General features: G+C 40.8%; 1 protein-coding gene across 5 annotated transcripts; it reads right to left on the bottom strand.

The window, feature by feature from the left end:
- Nucleotides 1–345: 345 nt before the first annotated feature.
- On the bottom strand, nt 346–16,223 carry Awh (LIM/homeobox protein arrowhead). Of its 5 annotated transcripts, none has more exons than XM_017243052.3 (6): nt 15,633–16,220; nt 3,914–4,095; nt 2,814–3,031; nt 1,781–2,014; nt 1,438–1,563; nt 347–1,132 (listed from the first exon to the last, which is right to left on the bottom strand). In XM_017243052.3, exons 1-6 carry the CDS (start codon nt 15,636–15,638, stop codon nt 1,071–1,073), a joined length of 828 nt encoding a protein of 275 aa, XP_017098541.1. In that variant the 5' UTR covers nt 15,639–16,220; the 3' UTR covers nt 347–1,070. The 5 variants fall into 5 exon arrangements, with proteins under 5 accessions (XP_017098543.1, XP_017098541.1, XP_017098542.1 ...); XM_017243053.3 differs by having other exon boundaries at nt 1,793–2,014; nt 15,633–16,219; XM_017243054.3 differs by lacking the exon at nt 1,438–1,563 and having other exon boundaries at nt 346–1,132; nt 1,793–2,014; nt 15,633–16,221.
- Between the last annotated feature and the right edge of the window lie 4,183 nt (nt 16,224–20,406).

Consider the following 20,406-nt stretch of genomic DNA (forward strand, 5'->3'; position numbering starts at 1 on the left):
CACATAAAAACGACGAATAAAGAAACAATTTCAACTATGAAATAAAAGAAACAAAACCCAAGAAAACTAGGATATCCACGATAACTTGGCAAACTTGGTATCCAAAATAAAAAATGAGCCTAACATCCACTTAGGTCGAAAAAGCGAGAGGTACAATGAAATATTTCCAGATGTCCTTTTCCTCGTTGAGTCAAACAGGGATACCAAAGCTTAAAAGTTTCCTTTTTGTATTAGGAATTTCGAAAATCAACTTCTCCAACACTACCTTTCTTCCCATTGAATTAAAATGCAGGATTGGTTTTTGAAAAATGTTTTTCTTTAATTTGTTTTTCTTCTTTTTTAATTGATTTCTGTTCATCTTTAATTGTAATGGTTTTTATAATTTCTGTTAACTAAATGTTAGTTTTTAGCTGTATGTTTTCCATTTACTGTGTCAATTTCGGCTAGCATTACTATTTACAATTTTGTTTATATGCCTGGCCAGAATTAGGATACGACTATAAATCTAAATATATATATTTATATCGATTTTTATACATTTAAAAAACAAGAAAATAAACAATAACAACGTTTCTCATGGGTAGGTATACGACAATGATTGGGTAGGATTACATATACATAAATATATTACAGGAGCCTTGGCAAGCATTTGTTTTTATCTTCGAAATAAGCTTTTAAGGTTTAGGCGAAACACTTATCGAATACCGAACATTATACTAAACTAAATTTAAATTTCATTTAAATTAAATTAACTAAGCTGCAGTTTTTCTTATACTTCTTTGTTTATAACTACAGTAATGCAGGAATGTTGTGGTTGCTGTTTTGTGTTGCATGAAGGTTGTCTTTTGTAGATGAGTTTTCACTGTGGTTGGTGACTTGATGGTTGGAATTGTCGGTTTGCTCAAAGCCTATAAACTGGGTCTGCTTTGTATTTCGGTTTGCTGGGTGCTGGATGAGGTTTCCATTATTTGTGAACGCTTTACATTGTAGAATTTTGACTAGGAGAGGACGTTTCTTGGGTGGCCACTGGCCAGCTAGCGATGCGCTCGTGCTGGCGAGGATTGTTCTAGTCACACCTCGCTGGGCATGCAGTGCACACTCGAGTCCTGTGACAGCTCATCCATGGAGGATTCTGTATGGAAAAAATAAAGATATAATTTTTAAAATTTTAGACTCTATAACATAGAGAAAAGGGGAATGAACTTGGAGATGATACTAAATAAAAGTGGGTAGAAGTAATTCTTGAATATACTAACATCTACTTTCAAAAATATGTCTTCAACTTAGGGTTTTTAAAATTATTATTATCCCTAAAATATATCCTTCTAATAGGAGTATTTTAACTATTATCTACAAAACTCAATTAAAATTTGGGAATGTATCTGAATTTTAAAAAGTCTCATTCCCCATGGTTTCTCTTAAAGGTGTTAGCCTTACCATGGGCCGGGTATAGACCCGCTTTAGTGCCGTTCAAATGCATTGGATTCTGTGCGTTATTCTGAAATGAATACGTTAACTGCAGGTTAATATGACGCGCAAATGAGCTTCCTTCCGGTTCGCGTACTGCAATCAAAAATCGTTTGTTGAAAGTAGAAAAAAACAGAAGAAATTGTAAATACTGTGTTAGCATCTTATTCTTTTTTTTTCTTGAGTGTAAATGTGTGTGACTGTGTGTGTGAGGAAGGATACTAGGTGGACTGGTCTACTCTGGGAATCTCGGAATCTGGGAGGAGGATGGGGCCACTAGGGGGAGAGCATGCTGCACTAATCCACTACTTACTTTTATTCTTACCAGCATGTATGTGTTTTTTCTGACGCGCCCGCGAGTTCTGGAACCAAACTTGCGTCACACGCTTACTGAGACCGGTAACCGAGGCGATGCGCTCCAAATCCTGGCCATCCGGATTACTGTCAATCTGGAAGTTGGCCTGCAGCACTTGCAACTGCTCCTCGGTGAAGGTGGTGCGCACACGTTTCGTCTTACTCTTGTGATAACCATCACCATCACAGCCATCTGAAGTGGGAAAAAGATACATGTTATGAGTGGTTTGCGATCAGAAATTTAATCGGAATATAAAAAGGAGGGTCGCTTGACTATAGAGGTCTAAAATAGGCTATATCAGATTATAGTTTTTTAGAAATATATAACAATAATCAAAAATAACTATCAATAATTTATAGATTATAAATTTATTACTGGATAGAAATACTACCCAGAGGTCTAAGATTAATATAAATAAACCATTTTGAAATTCTATAAAATTCTCGTAGGTATTTGATTCAAAAATCCCTACATCGTATAGGCCCTAAAGTAGAGTAGTAACTCCGGTGTCTTTGGCTCTAAAAGCATTTTGACAGTCGACCAAATTGAAAATGTCAAAAAGTGTTTATAGTTTATAGTGGTGCTGTTATGGTCTATGTGGCCACTGTGCCGACCCGGTGGTCCCATCTCCTCCTCTTCGGTCAGATGAGGGGGATGGGGGATGGAGGTTTTCTGGGGACATGGCAGTACGTACCAGAACGACTGCTACGACATTCAAAAGCCGATCACGTCGCCTCAAAAAAACCGAAAAAAAAATTAAAGAAAAAACGGAGAGTTGTTTTTACGATTGTGACACGATTTCGTCAGCAGCCTGCCCTGGCGACTGACTGGCGCTTAACCACCTTACTTCACTGTACCGGTCAACAGTGAAGCGTTCCAAATTGGCAACCGTTCTGCCACCGAAGCGTGCAGCATGTTTTCAACTTGTAAGCAGCCTTTGTTGCACATGGCACTAGGGTTTTTGATTTGAGAGTTTGGAGGACTAACTTACCGTCGCTTGATGTGGTGCCACCCTCGACCGTTTCCAGATAATGAGCCTTGCAGAGCACCCGGTCATCCATGAGGGCGAACTGCTCCCCGGTGGACAACTGGCGGCCGCACTGGTCGCAGGCGAAGCAGGCCAGGTGGAAGACCAGGTCCCGCGCCCGTCGCACCCAGTCCGAGGCGGAGATGCCGCGACAGCACTTGGAGCACTTGGCGCCGAAATTTCTGCAAATTAAAAGCGAAAGAGGAAGTGGTAATCAGTTAAGTACTCCTCATAAAAAATTTAACTTGCTTATTAAAATATTATTATAAGAGACTTATTGGTAATTAAATTATATAGGCTTTTTAGAAAATGTACATATATACATTTTTAGATTTGGAAAACATTTTCCAAGCGGAAGTTGCTGCAATGGCGATGCTCCGACAAACGTTTTTCCAAATGAGTCGGCAACTTTCGGTGGCTTATTGTTAGCATTTAAGCTTATTTTTACAACAGGGCCAACAATGTATGGCCAGAGCATGACTCGGATGTGGATGTGGAGACCTGGAAGAGGTCTGGAGATGGAGATGGGCTGAGATCCAATGCTGGTGGATGATGTCTCCATCGGGCAATGCACACTTAAAATTCTTAACTTGAAAAATAAATATTTTTACAGCATCTCACGGCGCGTCTGTTTGTTTATTTTCATTTCGTTCGACGTCGACACCGTTTTCCTACGACTTTGGCTCTGGGTCTGGCCCTTTTCTTCTCTCGGCCAGCCTCCTCCCGGCCAGTTTTGTTGTAGTATCTTTCAGATACTTTAGCTTGCAAGTTGCATTCTGTGGTAAAGTTTTCATTTCGTTACGTTTCGGCCGCATCTTTTGTCGCTATTGACTTTTTGGATTAAGTCGCAAACGTTGTCGAATTGTTACAATTAAACTCGATGGCCAGAAGATGTGTGGGAAACTCTTCCGAAAAACACTTGTGCACATACGAACATGAGTTGGAAAATCGATTGGAATTTTTTCGAAAGTCAGCCTCGAATCTAAACACCTAAACAGATGTACATAGGTTTGTAGCCACCGAGAGCACCGAGAGGTGGATCTTGGCATCCTTTAGATACTTACTTGCTGTAGTCAGCCTTGCAGTACACCTGCCTTTCCCGGATGAAGCACGACTGCTGCCGGTCCAAGGGACACATGCACATGCAGCACCTGAGGCAGTGGGCGTGCCAGGAGCAGCCGCCCACCTCGAGGAAGAACCGATCCGAGATTGGCTCCCCACACGCTGCGCAAGAACGCAGCTCAGTCTGGAAAAAAGCAAACAAAATCATGAAGTGATGTGAAAATCTCTAATCTAGCAATATATTTTCTATGCTAATTCAGTTTCTATTTAATAGGATTTTTTGTTTTCAAGTCGAAGAACCGGATCGGCTGTGAATGCTGATCTCTGATCTAAAATCGTAGCGCCCATCCGTCGGATTTGTTTCTTCTTTTGTTGTGCCTTCAAACGAAATCGTTCAATAAATCTGGCAAATGTCCAGGCGGCTTCTGTTTTATTTCTTAGCTGCTGCATTTAACTTATGTATATTAAACAAATTTCAATAGCTAGCCAGTTGGAAAAAAAATGTTTTAAAAAACACAAAAGAAGGAACAACAACAGCGGCAACGGGCCAGTTTTTTCGGTTTCGCTCTTTTCGAAAATTGATCCATAAATTTTAAAATGTTATGCTAATTGTTGTTGTTGCAGCGGCGACGGCAACTGCTATACTCCGAGTTCGACTCCGATTCCAGGTCCCCAAAATGTGAAATTTATGGACCCATCCAACGATCGATCTTATGAATATTCAATGCCCGGCCTGCATGTTACGCCGTTTTAAATGAGTGTTTCAAACAAATTTTATTGCGTTTCATAAAGTACCCCGACAGAAGATACCGAATCGAAAAATAATATTCCGTGGAGCATTTTATTATTTAGAATGTGAATGCCTTAATTGATTTTTTCGAAAATTGTTTTCGAGCGCAAAGTGTTGATTTCAACAATTATTTCAACAGCTAAAAATCTGCATCGTTTTGCACTCGTTTAAAATGGCCATTCCAATTAGTTGAGTATTATTAACAAATGAATACAATTAATTCGGTAATTTTGTTTAACAGGGCCTATAAATATAAAAATTCTTAATTTAAAAACGCAAAATATTAACCGTTTTTCGAGGCTGAGAGATACGCCATTTTCAAGCTGATATTTCTCCAAAATTTCTCAAACACTTTGAAGTAATTTATTTTCCCTGTAGACTCCCATCAATGAACATTTCTGTCCACTTTAATGCCTTCTCATTATCTTCCACTTGATTGGGAAAAAAATACATTTCAATTGCTCTGAGCTGTGGATCCGAGTTATTTCGTTGATTATGATGTGCAATTTCCGAGCCGAATGCAATACTTGAAACATTTAATTAATGGCCGGCATTTTGCATACGTTTTTCACTCATTAAGAAAAAAACAAAGCCCGAAAGTCCAACACGTCCGTCCGACGGCCACAAAATGTTTTTCCATTAATCAAAAATGGCAGAGAAAATAAGCGCTGCCTGAATTTATTTTTCATGGCTGGTGGCAAAACAATTGTTGCCACAAATAATTGTCGTTTAACCTGCGGCGGCGACAACTTGTTATTAACTTAGCTGACGAATTCGTTTTTTCGCTCGCCGACATTGACAGAAAATAAATAAATACATATTTAAACAGAGCTGAAAGCGAGGAAAAGCGGCTAAATAAAAACCTGGCCATGACTACGGGCCCAGATCAAAGGGCCCGACTTTTGCGACTAAGGCAATTAAAAAAACAAAGCCCAGCTCGTAGGAAAAAAACTATGGTATACTGTGTATATGGATTAGACACAGACATGAGTGGAAAACCAGCCACTGGGTAATGGATATCTATGAGAATAATTTATGACAAGCCGCAAACTATCGGATACAAATGTATCTTCAGGGGGGTTGCGGCGGGCCGAGTTCCGAGTTCCGAATTCCATTGAAATATGCAATATGGCCACCGTCATCCAAAAAGCAACACGTGTGTGTGCGCGTACTGTGTATCTATGAGATACACGTAGTCTCTGTGCATGAGTGTGTGTGGCAGATATAACTACATCCTAACATGGCCGCTGGCTGCTCATTTCTTTGCTCTTTTGCGCGCAGCCGCTGCCATTTAACTTTTCAACTCTGCGCCGTGTGTGACACGTTTAATAGCGGTGGTCGTCCTGGTTCCCTCCCCAGCCCCAGGCAACCCTCCGACTCCCTACCCTCCAGCATATTCCCGCAACGAGCCTGCGCCCTGCGCCCTGGCCCTGGTCCTTTCCCTCGCTTGGCCTCCCCTTCCCCGGGCAGGCTGTCACTTTCGTTTAACTTTTCATATTCCGCGCCCGAAAACACAACCAACAACAAGCCGCAGCCCAGGGGTGGGGTGTTGCAGTCGACGGGGTGTTTTCAGCAATTTGTTTTCCCAACGCCCGTTTTAACACACAAAACCGGAGGCTGAGACTTTGACTTGAATGCACTCGGAAAAATATGGAAGCAGCCAGGTATTTTCCAATTTTTATATATTAAATAAAATTTAAGATTTTTAAGATAGATTAGCGATAGAGCAAAGATCGGAGATTATAAAAATGCATAATGACTTAAAGAGTCTATAAAGTCTATTTTTTCTTAAAAGTAAATTTCTAAAAAAATGTCCAAACCCCTAACTTGCAAAAATATGAATATATCCAACCTCAATCATTATTTTTCAGTGTATAGGACCCGAAATCGCAATAGCAATCCCTCCGGCTTGTTGGTAATACACATGCAATTGTCGTTGTTGTTGTCATGTCTATGCCCACTTTTGAAAATATGTCAGTTGTCAGACAGACAGACAGACGCAGGAATAGAGGACCTGAGGGGGGAGAGGGGGTAGTGCGGCTTGGTGGCAGAAGGACACATCTGAAGTGGCATTTTTGGCGAGCATGTCATTTGACTGTAATTTACTCGTGAGTGTCGTGAGCCTTCTGCGGTTGGGTGTGCGTTTCCACTATGTGAGATGCATAAATCTGCCTGTGAATTCAAAATGGGCTATTCATGTGTGTTTGCAACGGCTTAGAATTTGTGGAAACTTTCAAGAGGCATTGTGGCAGGCAGAAGTGCGAAAAATGTTTCAGTAGGCCAGCAAGAATAAGGGATATTAAACAAAGTTCAAAAGGGTAAACAACAGATCTCTAACTAGTTTTAATCAAAACTTTATGAAGCTTATTGATTTCTAATAAAAAACAAAACTATCTTACGGCCATAAATCGAAAAACCCATAAAATATCAATCTCAGATCTAATATTATATAAAGATGTCTCACTGACTGGTATATGGTATATGAGGGCTTAGACAAAGTAGCAAAGATTTTTGAAAACTGATATAACCTGATGAATTTGCCGGGTCTCTGCGGGCCATAAAGTGTGAGCAAATACTGCTATCTCTAGGGGCTATCTTGGGGGATCCAAGAGACTAGTTCTGTGCCTTCCCACCTTTCGTTTTATTGTTATTATTTGCTATGAATACTCAGTGTTATATAAGCACTCGGCCCTATGTCGGCCCCTCATAAAAATTCCACAATTTAAAACTTGCACCTTGCAACTTTTGGCTCGAAATGTCGTAAATAACCTCCGGCTGGCAGCAATATAAAAGTGGAAAAAACAAAGGCCCAGTCAGAACTATAAAAGAGACAGGGGTCGATACGCGGAGTGGGGCGCTGAAGAGTATGCAATAAAATTTACAATCTCCCCTCGATGCGAGAGCTGGGGCTACACTCGGCAAGGTGCAGAGCCAAAGGAGTGTGAGAGTTTTCTGGATTGAAACCGAAACTGATCTGAATAGGGGTCCGAAACCGGTAGCCGTGGCCGTGGCTAAGAACTGTATCATCTTCGGGGACAATCACAGGGGAACACGCCTAGAAGATCGATTACCCGAAAAACAGAGACAATCCTCACGTCATTGCGCAAATTGAGCGATCATCGTCGGGAGGAGAGATCGGTACTCCATATATCAATGAATCGTCGGATCCGATGGATGGATGGGTGTCGTCGATGACAAAAGCCCTTGGCACTCAATTGATTTCGATGTGGTCGTTGTGACTTGTCATCTCTCCTCGCCTTGGCTGGGCTGGCTATCCACCACCGTGAGAATATGTTCAGCTCCCCCAAAAAAAAATAAAAAAGAAAAAAGTAATACCAATCTTATATAAAAATAAAACCCAGTCGGACGAACAAAAGCCGCTTGATAGCAGACACCACAATGGACATAGCTTTCTGGCCGATATCGAGGCAGTTATAACAACAACTCGAGCACTTGTCACTCGAACGGATTTTGGCAAATGTTTTCCTAAGGCCTTTCGATCCCTCGATCGCTATATTTAAGCCGCTTTTCAACAGATTTCGGCCAGCGACCACAGCCGAAAATTGCACTGAAGGCTAAAACCAAACAAAAACAGACTGTGTTTCCAATATTTTCATTGTCTAAACTCTTTTTTTTCGGATATTATTTTTTAGCTGATTTATGCGGCATGAAAATTTTCATTGGGCGTCTGTCAAATAAATATATATTCGATTTTTTTGGTTTCTGGTTTTCTGTTTATTTGGCCATTTGATTTTCTGGTTGCTGACTTTCGAAAAAGGCGTATCGCTTTTTAATTAGAGCTACTTTTTGTGTGTTATCCAGCTGCGTGGGCCTCAGTCCAGAGAGCTTTGTGTTTAATATATTGAATTATGCTAAAATATTACTACTACCAAAAATCTTACACGTCGGCGTTTGTTTGGCGCCCAGTTCGTATCGGATCATCGTATCTGATTGTTATTTAATGACCCCACGAACTGCTCTTTATGAATGAAAGCGGCCAACAAACGCCCACGACTTTAGTATGGTAACGTATAATACAATAAATATTATACGAGAGCGAAAAAAGGAAATATTGGAATGAAAAGAATCATCTGCACGCTCCATAAATTGGCTAAATGTTTACAAATATTTCATCGGAAAACTGTTAATGGTAATGTCGCTGACTGCATTCAAGCTGCCTTGTCTTTCGGTTTTCATTTTTTATTCTACCTATATGTATTTCTGGATATATAGCTGGGCTGTTGTCGCCTCCATTGATCCAATCAAATTGATGGGCGGCTATAACTGAGCAGGGCACTGGCTAAAAAAACTGGCTATCCAAAAGGGAATGCATTTCTATGGGAATACAGTGGTTGTCAGTTAAAGATAATAATTTAAATTAATATGTTTAAGTAAGAATAGCTAGAGATATAAGATCTTAAGCCCAAAACTAATTAAAAAATATATTTTTTTAGAATTGTTACTCGTGGACTTCCCTTAACCCTCGACAAAAAGTAAAACACCCATCCACTGTATCTGGTGTTGGTTTGTGCATCTCTCCGGCAAACTTAATTACCGCTTTATGCCAATGGTCCAGCGTGTTTTTGCTAAATTTATCAGCGTTATTAAATTTTATCACTGGCGACAAAATGTGCATATGCCATTCAATTTTCACAACATATTCGCACATCGCACGCATCGCCCCCAGAGCCCCTCAGTCCTAGACAAATATTATGATGGCAGTCGACTCGCCGGTGTATCCACAGAACCCATACACAAATATATATATATATATATATAGAAGGGGTGTTCGAGGGGTAGAGGATCCAGTTGTTGGCCTAACATTGGCGTAACATCGTAAAATATTTTACGGCCAAATGGATGCGAGAGCCAAAGTTGTGCCAACGTTTTTATGAGACCCCAAAACAAAGAATCCCCCATAAGATACATAATCGAATTGAAAGTTCTTCGGGTTTCAGCTGCTTGTTTTCAATTTTCCGGGCGATAAATGGCTAATGGACAATTGCCGAAAAAAGTAACTAAAATACAAATGAAGTATCTATTAAAAATAATATACAACCGATCATCAAAATGCCAAGTGCCAAGCCTCAAAGCCTTAAAAATAAACTTTATATTTATATGGTTATATATAAAAAGTTTTATTTTACTTTATATCTTTGTGGCTTCGAACGATGACAAGGTCTTGTTTCGTCAGATTTCGGGGGAGTTAGATGGGTTTGATACACAGTAAAAAAAATTTCTAAGGAATACGATTTTTATTTTGATATAATAGGGATAATAATAGATGGCTACCTTGTTTAAAGAGGGGTTTTCAAACTAAATAGCCCTATTATGCTGCTAAGGTTTTCAAGTATATTTTTTTAAGATTTTATTTCTGGTGTATGGGGGTTCAAGCATCCCAGAATCCCGGTGTTGACAAGTTATTGCCCGAAGAGCGGCGACAACTTAAAATGTCGCACTTTATTACACTACGAAACACAAAACTCAACTCAACGCCAGAAGATGATGATCTTCTGTGGGATCTGGGATCTGTTCTGATCGGAGATCGCTTTGGTTTGAGTTTTGGTTCTGGGGCTCGACTGGTTCAGTGTTTTTACAACCATTTCGTTGGATGTTGGCCCGGCTGGCTGGGATGGCTGGGATGGCTGGGCTGTTGGCAAACATCACCTTTGTGAACGCTCCCAGCCGCGTTTTATTATAACTGTTGACTGCTCGCATACGAAATAAATTTCATTTTAATACTTTCTTCGTTTTAATTTTTATTTTGTTGTGTTTTTGAGTCCCCAGTCGAGTCAGAAAGTGATTTGCATATGGTGGTGATGCCACAAGAAGAGACAAAAGTCCGGCGTTCTCACGCGTTTCCCACCGAGAACCGAGATAATCCCACTCGAGAACTGGACCCCGGAGTCCCCAGAGATCGAGGTTGATAGATCGCCCGACTTATGCAGCTAATACCGTTTTATTTTCTTAATTTTTTTTTTGTGTTTTGTATCTGTGGAGCTTCTATAGCTGCCGCTGGATGGCTGCTGCCATTTCCACCGACCATAAACATAAACAGGTGGCAATGTTCATTTGCATAGACAACGTTTCGATATTAAATTTCAAAGCGAACGACCAGCGTCAACGACATTCCGAATAAATATAAAAAAAACATAACACACACTACAAGAAACCACAAAATAAAAGCATCGAAGGTGGAATTAGTCTCAAAATTCGGATGGCCGGTGGCAGCAATCTGGAAATGGCTTTTCGATTTGCTTCTATTTTTTGTCAGTCTTTTTTTTTTTTGAAGTTAAATGATTTCCTGAACTTGTTTCGTATTTAAATCATCGGCTGCGGCTTTCGGCAGCTGTCCCAAAATCGAAACGAACTTGTAAATTATACATTATGTGGCGACAGATCCAGGCTTTTGTTCCCAAAATTGATAAGCTCAAGTTCTATGGTAATGGGTTTTTAGGATACACGATCTATAGAGGGATCTTTAAGGCGGCCCTCAAAGATATGGTAAAACGGGTAATACTTTTATTTAAGAAATACATCAAATTATATGGTAATAGATGTTTAGGATACAAGATCTTAATAGGGTATTACTTATAATTCAGTTTCGAAAATTTTCGAAATAGCCTCAAAAATCCTAAGATAAGATATCTCTATCCGAAACAGTACAATGGCTTGTGGCAATGTCACTTTAAGTTATGCTTCTCCCTTTGTTTTCCGATCTTGATCTGGGCTGCACATTTATTAACTCTTAATTAAAGATAATCTCTATCGAATTTATTTGGAATGCATAAAGTGTGCGAGTTATGGCGTTGTCTGGAATAATAGAGCGCACCCCGGGGCTATGCAATTTGTTAGGCAATAAATTTCAATAAAAGGCATTTGCATTCAACTTGGTGGAGCTGATACTGCCTTTATTCACATTTATGATTGGAAATTCAGAAATGCTGGTGTAGCCACCCTCGCAAAACATTTCGTTTGCCATTTTTTCCACCGCTATCGACATGCATTATTTTGTGCTTTTATTTCGCCATAATATTATTTTTATTTAATTTATTTTTTGCATAAATTCAGAGGAGAGTACTGTTGGTCCGTCGCAGTTGTTCAAACAACTCAAAGGCAACGCCAAAGTCAAAGTCTGGCTGAGAGAAAATCCCCATGTCTGACTCTTAATAAATCGCTTATAAATCGCCCGCAAGTATCTCAAACGTTTTCGACACACGTTTTTCTTGTTCTCTGTTGCTTTTTTTTATGTCTCTGTATCTGTATCTTTTTTATATTCCCATAATTCTTTGCGCATTTTTAAGGCATTCATCATAAAGCTGGCCAGGAGTTGGTCAGGTCTGAGGGTCGAGGAGTGAGTCTGAAGCCGAAACTGCGAGGTGCTTTTGTCTTTTCGTCAACATGTCACAGCCACTAAACATCAATAAGTTGGGCTTTTATTGATTTTCTCTGTTTCTGGGTTTTACAGCTCATCTTTGTGCGGAGTTTTTAGAGGGGATTTCGTGTTTGATTTCTTACTTTTTATTGGGCATTGGCCACAATTAATTAGCTAAATCTGCATTTTGCATAAATTACAAATAATATTTTCATATTTCAGCCGAACGGAGCCCCAGGTCGGCAATGCAAATCGGCTTTCGGCTATTGTTGTTTTGTTATTTTGTGGGCCAATAAATCAAGTCCCGAGCCGTATTTTTTTGGGCCACCGCCAGAGTTCTAGCCGATAATTTATTTGGTCTATTCGACGGAGGTGACTTTGAATGATTTTAGCGGTGAGTTTCAAAAAGCCCCAGAAACAAGCGATCCGATATCGAAACTAGTTTGGAATCCCTTAAAACTAATCACTCGCCGGCTACTGTTCGCCAGATACCATCAATAAGCTGGCAGTGAGATCTGTTTTGGGCCAAAGCTCGATTGGGCCAATTTGCAATTGTCAAACAATTAAATACCAATATTTCCAGTGGCCAACAAAAACACACTCCCAGAGGCAGCATCTCCGAACTGAGAACATTTATTTTGGCAAACGATAAAAGTTGTGTGGAATTTTTGACCGAAAATCAAATCGAATTGTTGTCCTGGGAGTCCTGTAAATTTTAGGGGCGGGTTTTTTGGGTTCCCTGATTCTGTTTTTTCCCTTTTTTATTTGTGGGCTGGCTGGCTGGCAGCCCGGACAGGAGTTGCAATGATTTGTGGCATTTTACAATTTTATTTGCTGCCAACTCCGGAACCCTCCGTCCCTCCGTACCTCCATGCCGAGGGCCCATGCATCATTTGTAAGCCAACTAAGCGTCCTTTAAGGACTATTTTGTGGATGCACTCGAACGAACAATGGAAGACACTCGACTCGCCTTCTTCTTTTGTGCGGTTGCCCTGAGAGTCTCAGGCCCTGTCTCCCGATTCCCGACTCCTGTCTGCTGACTCCTTGCCTCCTGCATTTGATTTTCATTTGAAGATTTTTTCTTTTTTGGAGAGGGGACTGTTTTCGCATTTACCTGCTAAAAATGCCGCTGGGATTTTGACACGTATTACCCTAGGGATCTCCCTGGAAGAGATCGCATGCGCAACCCGGAAAGAGGACCAAAAACTGACCAGAATCTGCGTGTGTTTGGGAAGATCTATTGTCTCTGGGCGAGGCATAAACAAAGGTGTGATATTTGTTTCTCTTTGTCCCCGATCGGGGCAATTGGCTCAAGTCAAGATGCATTTTCTGCTTGTCCATTGTGTGTTTTGTACGGGTCTCGAGGCGGATACTTCTTGTCAGCATTGACAATTAGCCAGATAGCCGGGACACAGGACACTCTTGAGTTTTCGAATCCAATTACGATTTGGGACACGGTTGAAAATCTGCAGACCGCTGGTCAAGCAGCTGGTTAGTTTTGTTCCTCCATATATAGTAGTCCTTGAATCCTTCTTTTGGAAAGGCACGCGCTTGGCTTTTGTTTTCTTTTTGTGATTAATACTATAATCTACAAAAGGTGTTTTGTTGACCACTCAAAACTAATCAGTATATGGAGATAGGATAAGTCAGTACCCTCAAGATAGTAAAGATATGGTATTACTCCAGTATATTACATTGTGTAAATTTATGGCTCCACACTGATTCAATTTTCTTGTGAATTATTAATGAAAGCGCATTTATTGAAAATATGTATATATGCTTTTTATAGCTGCTTTGCAGGCATTCGACATTTAACCGCTTAAATATTTATGCCTTTTTTATATCTCTTTCTCCGACTACCTACAGATCGTGGAGAAAAAGCCTCCGCCATCCATACATTGTTGAATATTCATAAGCCAGCGCCTAGTGGCGTCATTTTCGGATTCGGATTCGGATTTGGATGTGGATGATATATACAAAAAATAAGAGGCTTGGGTGTATCGGTCTATCCCCCTCCTGGACCAACGACTGGGTCGGGTCAAGATCGATGATGTCAAGAAAAGGTATCTCGCCGACGGAGAGATGTTGACATTTGAATTCTGGGGACTTGTAAGCCGCCGATCGGCCTTTTTGGGGATCGGGAATAGGCGATACCCCCCACTGATCGCCCTTTGACAGTTGGAGAATATTCTAGCCGATCTACGGCGATTAAGAGCATAACGTCGGCCGGGCAATAAGCGTCAGCACCTTGTCCAATTTGCTATGGTAATGAAAATTATATTCGTCGAACAAAGCCGTGGCAAATCGATCATCGGCGATCGGTGATCCGCGAGCATAAATCATGATCAATTCTCTGCACACTCATGCCAAAAAATGTTTCCAAAATCCTGTGGGTGGTTCGTTGGCACACACAAAAAGCCCTCTTGCACAGCGGGTGCAAAAATCGATTAAACGTTTTAGCCCACAAAAATTCCAACAAAAAAAAGATATGAAAATCAAATTCAAAAAACAAGCGAGTATTTGTTATTGAATGAACATCGAATTGAGCAACATCATCTAGGCGACACGATCAATGCAACATCGAGGGAATAAAGTTGGGAAGAAACTGTTGGCCAATGGATTTTTTTGGGGTTTGGTTGCAGATACACCCGAATATCACAGCCTTCATTTCACAGCCAATATATATACGTTTATATGCCCGATTCGTAGGCCAACAGTGTGGGCTGCGATGTGAGGCTGCGATCGTCATGTTCGTATGTATAATTTTTCCCTTATTATTATTTTTGATGCACCCCACTGAGCGATTTGTGTGCTTTTCATATTCACCGCGCTCCAATGTCGTCTCCGTTTTGGAAACTCATCGTTTTCCAGCGGCTCTTAGTGCCGGAGACCCCAGATCGGTCTATGGAACCTTAGGCTACACGGAGATGTGAACTATTTTGCTCTGGTTTAAAGCTCTTTACTGGTTTGTTACTCCTAATGGTTGGCTGGAACGCCGCCTGTTGCGTTTTTGGCCACAAATGCTCGCAGCGGGCCAAGAAACTGGCAACAAAAGAGTGTTTTGTGGGTCACTCGGGTCCCCATCGTACATGAGAAGCAATTAAAAAGTAAAGTAAATAATTTGGAGGGGGTGTATCAATTAAGAGTTCCTAGGTTCACCTTTTTTTTAAATATACTTTTTTTATGCATTCCTAATGGTTCTTCATAAATCAAAGGTGTAGTTGTAAACACAACTAGTTTGGAAATTTTTAATGAATTCCAAAAGTTACATTTAATTCCCCATTAAAATTGGCTTTGTTCAAAGATCTTATAAAAACAATAAAGCGATTTAATGGGTTTTTAATTGACTTAGACTTTTGATCTTTAATTTTGGGATGTTAGGAAGTGGACTTTAGGTTCTTTATAGAAATAATATTATAGCAAAACATTTGGCATTTAGTTTTAAAGTTTTAAAACAGATATACTTTTGTTTCGAATGAAATCTGAGCTCTACACTAATTCTCAAATATTATTTTTATTAATATTTGATGTAATAATTTAGTCCTGAATCACTAACCTTCATTTTAATTGCCTCCACAATTTTGGCGGTTTTTAATCCAAGTCTTTTGCACAAAATTCTCTTGCCAGCTTTAGCTTTTGCTTTCAAGCCTTGCTTTCTTTTATTTATTTTAGCTTTGTTTCTTACTTATGTAATATTATACTCTGTAAGGCTATTATTAAACCAAAATTCATATATCCGAAAAGTGGATCAATTTGCGAAAGCTTGCAACATTTTTAGATTTGATTAGCACTTGCGATACGGTAACAGTTCACTCTGTGGTATGACCGACGGTGTTACGGATCTCTATGGATAGATTTAGTACAGAATCGATTTGGAATCGGAATCGCATAGGGGACACCTTATCAAGAGCGACGCGAAACGCGTGCGGTGATAACACGTTAGCACGGAACTCCGCTCCCGGCCCGGAGACGACAAACACGGAGCGAGAACGGAGGAGTATCTGAGAGATGAGCGACGACGCGAGATGTTGTTACAGCTTCGAGGCCACAGCGCTGACTGCCGGGCTGTTTCTGTTTCTGGTGCTCGAGAGCAGCTCAGGGATCTGGCAACTGGTAACTGCTAACTGGCAAAGGCGACTTCCATATGCCCAAACACCACCACCACCACCACCACCACTACTTCTACTGGGAGCACACTCTCACAGGTAAGCCAGCACCACCACTTAAACTGCCGGCAACACTACCACCACCACCACGAACAACACCACTCGACTCGGAAACCCGCTCAACTGGTTTTAAGTCGCCGGCCAGCGACAGCTGTGCCCCTCTTACCGGATGATGATTGGTTGCTCTGGGCACGCCCCTTATCTGGAGAACGAGTTCGGAGCTGGCGTCCCCCATTTTGAGTGACTTTCGACCAGATCCGAGCTCTTCATCCCGCCAATTGATTGCGCCGGCGCGTGCCAACTCGGCCACTTCATAAAACTGAGTGGAAACTGTTGGTAGCCCCCCAGGGGGAGAGGGTGCAGTGTCTTGTTTTTGTTGTTGTTTTTGTTATTGGTATAAGCGGGAAACGGAACTCGAACTCCGCCGCACTTGACTTTTTTGGGGTCAAACCGCTTGACGCGGAGGGAAGTACTGCTGTCTCTGTATGCTTTTGGATTCTTTTTCTTTAAAATTATTTTTTAGCTTAATTTTTTTGGGTGATAGAATGCCAGAAGGATTAGTATAGGAGTGAAAGCTCCATAAAAAATAATTTTTTAATCAATAGAGTTCTTAGGGCAAGTAACTCTTCCTCAACACTTGTCTTGAACTCTTATTTAAATCCAAGCTTAAAATATTACCCTTTGGAGATCCTTATCCTTTGATTTAAACTCCATTTCAAGCCGGGGGCTTAGCTCACCGCACTTTTGCGGTTACTCCTTTGACTTTTGGCTGCTGCGAGTCTGGCAAGCACTTTGGCCATTACTTCGCCCCATTTTTCATCCACTGCCCTCCTCCACTGGCCGTCGTGGGCTGTCTCTTAAAGCCGCTTGGCATTCAATTGGCATTTGGCTGTCGCCATCATTCAGTGTCCCACTCCGCCTCCCCTGGCGCCCCCCGCTTTACGCTTCTCTCCCGGCCTTTTTGCTTTGCTCACGTTATTTAAGGATTAACATAATTTTATGCTGCCTCGCAATGCCTTTTTTGCAGGATTAAATACAGCCGTCTGCTGGCTCTCGTACTCTTGTTAAGGCACTGAGAGGATAGTTAAAATAATTAACATAAAAAAAACGATAAAATATTATGGAAAATATAATTTATTTTGAAAAGCTTATACATATTTTTATTAACACTATATACAAATATTTATTATTATTGAATGTCTAGCTTTAGCTGCTTACTTTTCTTTTACTTTCTTCATTTATAACCTTCTCTCCTTTTTTACAAAATTTTTTTCCCAGTGTAAGTGCAAACCCCCTTTGCATTTCCCCCCTTCTCCTTTCTCTCCTTCGAATTGATTGCATTGCACTTTTTCTCGCTGCTGTTGTTGTTTTTGTTGCATAGTTTGCACTGATGCGCCGCCTCCATGGCTACAAAGTGATTTTTATGGCTTTCGGTCTATGTGTGCCCACATACATACGCTCGAGTGTGTGTGTGTGTGTGTGTGAGAGAATGCAAATGTTTGCGTTTGTGTGAGAGAGTGCACTTTGATGTTTCCGCATTACAAAGGCGGCACTTTAATAGCGGTACATTTATCAAAAGGCAGCCCAAAAGCCTGACAGCAGCTGGTAGCTTTAACACGCATACGCCCCGTGGGGTGCCGCACAGTAAAAAGCATCAAAATCTACGAACCTGCAGGAAGTAATGGAAGCTAATTGAAAAAAGTGAGAAATTTTAGGTGTTCACTGCCATTGACTTTATGTTTGCAATGAACACGCCACTAACCATTGTTTGGATAAGGAGATATCCATAAAAAATTGATTATTTTTTAAGGAAACTTCATTCTAGTCTTTAATAACTTCATAATATTCCTAGTCTATTCCAAAAGGGCAGGTTCTGGCTTATCTGGGACCACATCTGCCTAAGAGAAGACACAACTCTACCATCTAAGAAGGCTCTAAATTGATTAACAGTAGCCCCCCGGCCCAGAAGACCACGGCCCAACGTTCCCAAAGCGAAGATGCTGTCAACGCCAGCGGTCTTCCCGGAACGCCTTCCATTTACATGCCATAATTTTTAAATGTCACCCGTTTACAAAAGCCTCGACCATTTGATTTCCACCGCCACCGCCTTCGCCGAACCACAGCGAACAGGTTGAACCTTTTGGGTAACAGGTAGGATTCCTCTAACCGCGAACCCTAAATGAACTCATCCTTTTCATCTCCTACCCCCTTTGTCAGAGGCCCATGGGCCGGCGATATAATATTTATTTAGATCTTTATTGAGCTGCAACCTGTCGCAGTCGGTCGTTTTTGGGTTTTCGGGCTTGGTTTTCTTTCATTCGATGTCTATCCCTTTGGATCTTGACCATTTGGCTGGCAGATTTATGTGCTGACCTCCAACCAGATAGCCATCGAATCGAACAGTGATAGCATCAAAGGGAGGGCCAGACAGGTAGCACTTGGAGAAATTTAAAAAGGTCAGTATAAAATATTTGTTATCCTTAGAAGCAATTTTGTCCATTTTTCTCAGTGCACTTTCCCTTGATCGGTGGAAATTTAAGGGTAATTTGTTGGGTCCGTTTCCAGTTGGTTTATTTCTTGGTTTTCGGGGTTTCGGGGCTGGCTCTTACCAAAAACTGTTGGTGGCATATTCGATTGTCTGCGGCTACCTATTCCGGCCTTTGGGTCGCGCGTGTTATGAAGATGTTAAGATCCCTGGTCAACCCCTGAAATATGTCTTAATTGTCTGGGTCTGGGCCAGATAGTGGACACCAGGACACCATACACCTACTATCCAGTATGAATGTTTGCACAATTCCTGGCCTTAGCCCTGTTTGTTCACGTTTTTTATGGCCAGTCTGGGGCAACATGTGCCAAAGGACATCATTTCGTGGTGGTAAACGACTGTCGAATGCGTTCTCCTGGCCCATAAATCATGTGGGCCAAGTTGGGCTATTTAGCCAGACAGTATTTATGTTAAATGTCCGCTGGGAGAGATAACATTCACTGAACAATATTAAGCTTTCATTAATATATCGTTCTTTCCATCGCAAACCCAAGAAAAAACTGCATTTGTTTCTTTCTCCTTATACATTATGTATATATATATTTTTAATAACTCTCTAGTGTATATATAAATTAAAATAAATACATTTTTTTGTTTGTTTTCTCGTTTGTTTTCTTTTTTAATAATATTTATCATTAATCATTAGACCACTTCCTCACTATCAATAGAGTTAACCTCGTCGATAAAAACGCCGCCCTCTGATTTTTGTCTTTGTCTCATTTCTTGGTTGTTCGAGTTGCTGTTGCTGTTGTCGTGGCTGGAGTTGCAATATTGCAATGTTGCATTCTACCAATCGAATCGAGTCGTTACGATGCAGTGATAATAATAATAATTAATAGTTTGTATAACATATTCCGCCAGTTTGTTTAGTCCTTCTTCTGCTAGCACATTCCCGCCTCCTAACCTACTTTCTCAACATTCTTTTAGACTTCAACAATTTTTGGTTTATGTTTTCTTATCAACAGAGCAACAAACAAAGAAATGCACAACAGGAGCAAGTGTTCGATACTTCAGGATACTTGGATACTGTCCTTCGCTCTCCCTTCTACTTTCTATTATTTCTCGGGACCTGGCCAACAAAGCGTTTTCTGTTTCTTCCGTGCTTACAGTAGGTGTCTTTCGGAATCTATTCGAAATCTTGAGCAGTTTGGTTCACTAACTTACTTGGTACGTTTTCGTTACTATGTGGTTGCTATATGAGAGTTATCTATCAAGTGTCAAGCCGAGTATTTTCTAGAAAGCTATTCATACTTAGGTTAATGTTCGCGTTTTCAATGGTGAAAGGATGCAAGGATGTCTGACGGTGACCGATTGCTTTGGAGGAGAGGACCGGGCGTGTTTGATCCTAGACTGGATGCTCCTAACCTACTTACATGGCTATGCGTATGTATATACTCGTAGTCGCGTTTCTGTTTCTTGTAAATTATTGTTATGTACATTTAGACATACAGTTCTAGAGAAGTTCCGGAAAGTGTATCGAGATTGGGGTTTCAGTGTTCGAGCCAGCGAGAGAGGTCCTGCCAAAAGTTCGATGTACAAAAGCAGAAAACTCAGGATAAAAATCAATAGCTGTGAAGGATGTATAGAAAATCATAAGAAAAGGCAACACAAAGTTCTCG

The sequence above is a fragment of the Drosophila bipectinata genome, chromosome 3L, assembly GCF_030179905.1.
Source record: "Drosophila bipectinata strain 14024-0381.07 chromosome 3L, DbipHiC1v2, whole genome shotgun sequence".
NCBI classification, from domain to species: domain Eukaryota; kingdom Metazoa; phylum Arthropoda; class Insecta; order Diptera; family Drosophilidae; genus Drosophila; species Drosophila bipectinata.